At 38.3% G+C, this 8,471-nt stretch overlaps 1 protein-coding gene across 1 annotated transcript; it reads left to right on the forward strand.

The window, feature by feature from the left end:
• The first annotated feature begins 793 nt into the window (after positions 1-793).
• On the forward strand, positions 794-4,234 carry LOC127410241 (acyl-coenzyme A thioesterase 1-like). The gene is made up of 3 exons (XM_051645402.1): positions 794-1,321; positions 2,397-2,599; positions 2,842-4,234. The coding sequence occupies exons 1-3, from the start codon at positions 811-813 to the stop codon at positions 3,445-3,447; spliced, it is 1,320 nt and encodes a 439-aa protein (XP_051501362.1). The 5' UTR covers positions 794-810; the 3' UTR covers positions 3,448-4,234.
• Positions 4,235-8,471: the final 4,237 nt, after the last annotated feature.

The following is an 8,471-nucleotide window of genomic DNA, read 5'->3' on the forward strand; positions in this document are numbered from 1 at the left end:
GTGATCAGCACCATATACAGGTGTAAATGGTGTGCAAAACATTCTGTGGTCGAATCACAAAAAACATAAGGAGGAGAGTCAAAACCCCATTTGAAACGCTGTAAACATGCAGCGAAACGCCACTCCTTATCTGTCAATCAACCGCTGCGCTAAATCAAGAGTTTACATGTTCATGACACATGGCTTTCGGAAAACAGGAAAGGTTGTATATACTAACGATGAGTAACAATGAGTATTGTATTATGCTTTGCTCAAGTGGTTTCTGCTAGAACATGTTACGATGTCCTTACAGAGCTCAGGGATAATGTGCGGTTCATAGCTCTACATACATCCTGAGGCCACTTCTTTAAATCGTCCTCCCAAACCTCTATTAAAGATGGAACGGCTACCAGTATATTGTCCTGATAAAGCTCCGTCAGACTGTGCTCACATATCTAGAAGTATGAATCAATGATCAACACCGCAACGGAAAAATTAATGAACGTATGGTGCAACTACAACTGTGTTTACTTCTTAGCGGAAGTACCGCCCATATCTCGCGCAAAGCATCATGGGGCGTAGGAATAAGGTAGACACTGTATTCAAATTCCACAAGTATTTAGGGACATATATATTACAATATATGAAAACGGACATTTTTTTTTTTGTATCAGTGTAAACCATATGAACAATTGTTTCCTATATGTGTATTACACAAATTGCCAAATATCAGATTTCTGCATGGTTTCTAATTTTGCAGAATAATTGTACTCCGAACACTAGAAGGCACTATCAGCATTCAGATGCAGTATCACATCACACACAGGCGACATGTTTTCGGGACTAAATTACGTGTTTATCCGTTCTACAAGAAACACTATTGCAAAAATGCACTACAGTTCGGGGGTCACCCTTCGACTTTCGCCCAGTGCCAAATGTTCTTTTGAAGACACAGTGCACGTGACCGTGAGTGGTTTAAATCCACAACAACACGTTGATGTGCGTTCTAAAATGACGGATGACAATGGAGTTGTGTTCGCGGCTTCGGCCACCTACAGGGCAGACGACAATGGTCAAGTTGACCTCAACCGTCATCCCTCCCTTGGTGGCAGCTTTACCGGCGTTGAACCAGCAGGCTTGTTCTGGGCACTGAAAGCCGAAGTCCTAAACTGCAAGTTTACAAAAAAGGACGTAACACGTCCTTCTTTCGTTGACTTTGAGGTTCTGAGCAATGATAAAATCATCGCCAAGGTGACAAACGAGAGACACTGCATGGCTGAAGGTGTCCGGAGAGTTCCTGTAGTCGAAGGCAGGATCAGAGGAACTCTTTTTCTGCCTCCTGGTCAGTTATCTTGATAGTAACAATTGTTTAGAGATTGTTTAAGGCATTCCATGTAGTATGTGTAAATGTTTTGTGACAATTAAAACTGTCATTCAGCATTATTCAGCAGGCTATGTTCTTGTCAGAGTTTGAAATGTAGATTGACTTGCAGGACGAGGGTCTCTTTCAATTAAAACTGGAATTAAAGGGATAGTTCACCCCAAAATTAAAATACTCTCATCATTTACACACCCTTATGCCATCCATATGTGTATGAATGTTTTCTATCGCAGAACACAAATTAAGATTTTAAGAAGAATATTTCAGCTCAATTTCAGTGAATACTGCCCAAAACTTTGAAGTTTCAAAAAGCACATAAAAGTAATCCATATGACTCCAATGGTTTTAATCCATGTCTTCTGAAGCGACCCAATCGGTTCTGGATGAGAACAGAGCAAAATGTAACTCCCTTTTTCAGTGTACATCTTACCATTGCAGTCTCTAAACACGACCATGATTTCAAGCTCGATTACACTTCCTAGATGGCACTAGAAGTGTTATTGAGCTTGAAATCATGATCGCCAAGGAGACTGCTAATGTCAAGATTTATAGGGGAAATGGAGTTACATTTTGGTCTGTTCTAACCCAGAACCGATTGGATCGCTTCAGAAGACATTGATTAAACCACTGGAGTCATATGGATTACTTTTATGCTGCCTTTATGTCCTTTCGTAGCTTCAAAGTTTTGGTCACTATTCACTTGCATTGTATGGATCTACAGAAATTAATTGTTCTTCTAAAAATCTTTGTTTGTGTTCAGCAGAAGAAAGAAAGTCATGCACATCTGGGATGGTAAGGGTGAGTAAATTATGAGACCATATTCAGTTTTGGTGAACGATTCCTTTAATGCACTGAACAGAGGTGCCTGTGGTTTTTGTTCATATTTAGCTTAGGAGCACCTCTTTGTGGTAAAAATGGGAAGTGCAGTCCCAAAGGGTCAGTCACAAATTCACTCCCAGCCCTAAGGTCAGATTCGTTCAGTTAAGCACATCAAATCACATAAGTAGGGGTCTTAATGCTGACAAAATATTTTCAGGTACAGGACCATTTCCTGGGATTTTGGATACATATGTATTTAAAGGAGGTCCTTTTGAGTTGAGAGCAGCTCTGCTGGCAAAGAAAGGTTTTGCAACGCTTGCCTTGGCTTTCCAGGGTTACCAAGATTTACCCAAAAAAGTTGAAAAATTTGACCTTGAATACTTTGAAGAGGGTATAACATTCCTAAGGCAACAGCCTGAGGTTAGTATATACAACCTTTCTTGATTTTTCTTATAATCTTTGTCCTCATTTAATATTATCAAAAAGCTGTAAAGATAATAAAAATGGCGAATCTTGAGTAGTGATACAAACAGAGCAGAGTATCCCAAAACTATTGCAAATTACTGTAATTGATATTGATCAATCCCAACAGCTCTTTTTTACTGTAATTGATATTGATAAATTCCAACAGCTCTTTTTTTTTTTTTTTTTTTTTTTTAAAGGTCAAAGGCCAAAAAATTGGCTTAGTGTCCATATCAAAGAGTGGAGATCTCGCTTTGTCAATGGCATCATTCCTGCCTGATATATCGGCTACTGTTTGGATCAATGGATGCAATGCCAATAGTTTGGTCCCAATTCACTACAAAGACATCTGCCTTCCACCCCTTTTGTTCGACAATAACAGAGCAAAAATAACACCATTAGGCTTTTTAGATATTGGGGATGTTATGCATGACCCTATGTCCAAAGAAGGCCTTCCTAGTGTTATTCCCATTGAGCGTGCCACTGGTAGCTTCATGTTTATAATGTCAGAAGCTGACAGGAATTGGCAAAGTGCCTATTATGCCAAACTAGCATGCAAAAGACTCAAAGATCATGGCAAAAATAACTACGAACTGGTGGCGTATGAAAAGGCAGGTCACTTTATTGAGGTGCCCTATATGCCTTTTTGTCTAGCTAATTTCCATGCTGCAGCAGGCCAAGTGGTTTTCTTTGGCGGGGAGCCCAAGGCCCATGCAGAGGCACAGTTAGATGCATGGTCGAAGATTCTAAATTTCTTCAAAAAACACTTAGTAGGTGCTGATCACAACTGCAGATCAATGCATTGAGAAAGGGGGCACATGCATTACATAGTTCAATTCTTGGGGGTGGTAAGTAATGAAGTATTTAATCAAGCCTGTGTTTGATTATTGTATGATTTGATTTCAGTGATGTGTTTATTACTCATACAAAGTACGTATGTAGAAATGTTTCATAGAAGCAGCCAGTGACTGTGTGTTGCCTCAGGATGTCACATATATAATTAGAATTGGTGTTATGCATCTGCATTTCTGTTTGTGCATTCAAGTCAATTTTATTGTACAGCCTCTGGTGCCTTCATTTCACCTGATCAGCCTTAGTGAAGGGAAATTTTCTCTCCAATCTTTTCTTCCTAGTAAATGTTTATGTTTTGTTATACATTGCAACAGGCTACAGACTTAGTGACTCTTTAATTGTTCTGAGATAGTTTCTTCCTCCAAATCATTGTATAAGTGCCTGATGCACTGTAATTGTGGAGAATAATATACTGTAAATTGATTTATAACACATCTTCTAAGCAATTATTGTTTTTTTAAATTTTTGTATTAGTCTCTGATTTGTATTTTTTGGATATACATATGTAACCCTTACACATTTGTGGATAGATGGTATACTGATCAACATACATGACTATTAGGAATCCAACTTCCTATGCTATAAAGCATTATCTTCTGACAGAATTGCTGAATACTGTTCAAACAATTTGTTATACTGATATATATTAATTGTATTCATTCTGATTTTTGGTCACCTGTCACCTGTGTTCAAGATTGTAATGCTAATTTTTTTCATAAAAATAAAGGCAGTTTAAGTTTATTGGAATAGAGCTACCATGATTCCACAAGAGCACCAATATGTGAAATCATCTCACTTGATGAATACACATGAATACTGATGATCATTTTCTTTCTGATTTATGATCTTGATTTTTTTCTACGATGAAAACTGATGCGATCATCTCTTTTGCGAACCCTCAGTGGTACTTGTTGCAGATTTTGTAGAGAGCATTTTGACAAGGACACACTCCAAAGGGCCATATCATTTAACCTGGACTACTTAAATGAGGCTCTTAAGGGTTTCTGATGATTAGAAAGACTTATTCTTTATATAGGATCTGTTACAAAACACTGTAGTGCATGCCGTTCTCAAACTGATGAGGGGTGAATTCAGAAGTAAATCTCAGCATGAGCAGGCCCATATAGATAAGGAAATCTGCAAAGACCAATGCCTTTCTTTTTGTCCACATCAGGAAAGAATGGAAATGGGGCCTATGAAAGCAAGGAATTCTTAAGAAAATAGTAATGGTCTTCACACAAGTTCACAGTTTAGAGACGGTTTCCTCCACTGCATAAATTCACACCTCCATAACATTATATCAAAACATTACCCATCATATCCAAGGTGTCCTATTTGTGTGATTTTAAATATATTGATACAGTCTCAATGTCAGCTTGATTAATAATAATAATAAGAATACCTTTCTAAACCAATATAAATCTGCACAGCTTTGCAGAAATAGAACATTTTGTAACTAAAAAGCATATACATGCATAGAATGTTCTCCAGCCTATTAGACATAAACACCAGTTGACTGATGTGGAAGGCAATGTGAGCTCTACAACAGAGAAAAGGCATATAATGATAATGAATAGGGTTTTTTGTGAGTGCTACAGAGCATTCTAACCGATTGAACTCTGTTCCCTTATTAGATACAGTATTTTACATGTCTTAAAATAGTAACTGGACAATGCTGTTCCCTTGTCAGGATTTATTAGCGTGTGAAAAAGTATCTTTGTCTGGATAGCAGATGTAATCTAGTGTTGAGAATAATATTGAAGTGTCTTTCAAATCACAATCATTGTTAGGGGAAATAAAGTATTAATCAGAGAATATGAGTAGAAAATCCGATTTGATTCAGCTCTACATGCAATTAGAAGACAAAAGGTTCTTAGCATGTGTGTGAAGAACATTACACAGATGTTTGCCATGAAGCATCACAATTATGTTCCATATAACTGGGATTGAGTTTGGGTCTAAATTAGATTAACCATGATTTTATAAGAATAAAAAATTCTAAAACGCTTGCTGAATTGCAAAAATGCTTACTACTATTGCAGATGCCCCTGTCATTTTGGTTAATTGTTGGTACAATGGGGCTAAAGGCCCCCCAGGATAAAAGGCACTTTTGATTTTATATTCTCCCAAAACACTAAACAGGAACAAAAACCACAGTACTTTCCTTAAAGGGATAGTTCATCCAAAAATGAAAATTCTTATCATTTACTCACCCTTATGCCATCCAGAAGTGTATTACTTTCTTTCTCCTGCTGAACACAAACAAAGATTTTTAAGAAGAAAATTTCAGCTCTGTAGGTCCTCACAATGCAAGTGAATGGGTACCAAAAATTTGAAGCTCCAGAATCAGAATCAGCTTTATTACCAAGTATGCTTACACATACAAGGAATTTGTCTTGGTGACAGGAGCTTCCAGTGTACAACAATACAAAAACAGCAGCAAGACATAGATAATAATAAAAAAAAGTTATACACATACGTACATACACACACAAACACACACATACATACATGCACACATACACATACGTAGTGCAATCTAATACAAATCTGTTTTCTGTTATGTACAATGCAAATGTTTTTTTTTTCTTTCCCAGAAGAATGAAATGGCAGAAGAGGTTGGATGTGTTGGATAAATATAAAAAATAAGACTAAACTGTGTATTGCTCAATGGGGCAATTTAACTGTTCATGAGATGGATAGCCTGAGGGAAAAAACTGTTCCTGTGCTCAGAGCTCTGAAGCATCGGCCAGAAGGCAACAGTTCAAAAAGGTAGTGGGCAGGGTGAGTGGGGTCCAGAGTGATTTTTCCAGCCTTTTTCCTCACTCTGGAAGTGTATAGTTCTTGAAGGGGAGGGGGCAACCAATAATCCTCTCAGCAGTCCGAATTGTCCTTTGTAGTCTTCTGATGTCTGATTTCGTAGCTGAACCAAACCAGACAGTTATTGAAGTGCAGAGGACAGACTCAATGACCGCTGAGTAGAACTGTATCAGCAGCACCTGTGGCAGGTTGAACTTCCTCAGCTGCTGGGCCTTTTTCACAATGGAGTCAATGGAGTGTCTCCCACTTCAGGTCCTGTGAGACCTGAATGCCCAGGAAACTGAATGACTCCACTGCTGCCACAGTGCTGTTTAGAATGGTGAGGGGGGTCAGTGTTGGGGTGTTCCTCCTAAAGTCCATAATCATCTCCACTGTTTTGAGCGTGTTCAGCTCCAGGTTGTTTTGACTGCACCAGACAGTTCAACCTCCCTTCCGTATGCAGACTCATCGCCATCTCAGATAAGGCCGATGACAGTGGTGTCGTCTGCAAACTTCAGGAGCTTGACAGAGGGGTCCTTGGCGATGCAGTCATTGGTGTAGAGGGAGAAGAGTAGTGGGGAGAGCACACATCCCTGGGGGGCACCAGTGCTGATTGTACAGGTGCTGGAAGTTAATTTCCCCTGTCTCACAAGCTGCTGCCTGTCCATCAGAAAGCTGGTAATCCACTGACAAATAGACATGGGAACACAGAGTTGGTGTAATGTATTCTGGAGTATAGCTGGGATGATGGTGTTGAAAGCCGAACTGAAGTCCACAAAAAGGATGCTTGCATATGTCCCTGGTCTGTCCAGATGTTGCAGGATATGATGCAAAAACAAAATGCACATAAAGGCAACATAAACGTAATCCATTAGACTCCAGTGGTTAAATCCATGTCTTCAGAATCGATATGATAGGTGTGGTTGTGAAACAGATACATATTTAAATCCTTTTTACTCTAAATTTCCACTTTTATTTTCACACTCTTCTTTGGTTTTTGGCGATTTGCATTCTTTGTGCATATCACCACAACTGGGCAGGGAGGAGAATTAATGGTAAAATCAGACTTAAAGGAATAGTTCACCCAAAAATGAAAATTTGCTGATAATTTACTCACCCTCAGGCCATCCAAGATGTATCTGAGTTTCTTTCTTCATCAAAACAGAATTTAAGATTTTTAGGATTTTATTTCAGGCCTCCTCCTTTAAACAATGCAAGTGAATGTACAAAATAATCCACATGACTCATGTTGACAAATAAAGTTCTTCTGAACCCAAATGATTGATTATTTTTAGTAACAAAACAATATTTATATACTTTTTAACTACAAATGTTCGCTTCTGTACATCTCTGTGATGCGCGCTCATAAGAGGGATGACGTAAGTTCGTTGGTAAAGTCACGTGTCACATGAAGGAGGAGGCAGGAAGCGCATCATTGTTTACAAGAGAAGGAGCGCTGTACAAAAGTTTAATTGTCTTTGCTGTAGATTTGTTTTGTATAAGTGTATTGTTCAAAATGGTCGTTTGGTGTGTGTATCCTGGATGCTTCAATCTTCAGAAACCCCAAAGAAAATGCAGGCCAGGAAAAATATTAACTTTTCATCGATTGCCTATACATGATCATGAGCGATTGAAGCTCTGGCTTATCGCGCTGAACCTGGATATCAGTACACCCCTACATTCTCTCAAATATTGGAGGGTGTGCAGTGAACATTTTACCCCTGAGGATTTCAGGCCATCGAAAGACACAGAGGGTCGATATCTGAATTCATCGGCTGTGCCCATGCTGTTTTTCCAGTGAACTCAGGTATGTGTGAAAACTTTGTCATATATTTATATATATATTTAATATATATTTATATATATTTCTGCTAAAGAAAAAGCAAAAGTAGATAACGCAATGGCATTGCTCCGAAATAAAGGATGGTTATTTACTGCAGTAATGTTTTTTTTTTTTAATTATTATTATTATTATCTGGAAATGATTTTTTTGTTTTATTTTATATTGTGTGAATAATCTTTTTTTTGTGTGTAAGTGTGTGTGTATTTGTGTGTCTTCCTATTATTTACAGCTGTATCAAACTGTATGATGGGTTGTTTTATTAGAATCTTGAGGATCCACCTCAGTGAACGGCGCTTGGTCTGTGCAAGTTTCTCTTGTAAACAATGACACGCTTCC

The sequence above is a fragment of the Myxocyprinus asiaticus genome, chromosome 19 (assembly GCF_019703515.2).
Source record: "Myxocyprinus asiaticus isolate MX2 ecotype Aquarium Trade chromosome 19, UBuf_Myxa_2, whole genome shotgun sequence".
NCBI classification, from domain to species: domain Eukaryota; kingdom Metazoa; phylum Chordata; class Actinopteri; order Cypriniformes; family Catostomidae; genus Myxocyprinus; species Myxocyprinus asiaticus.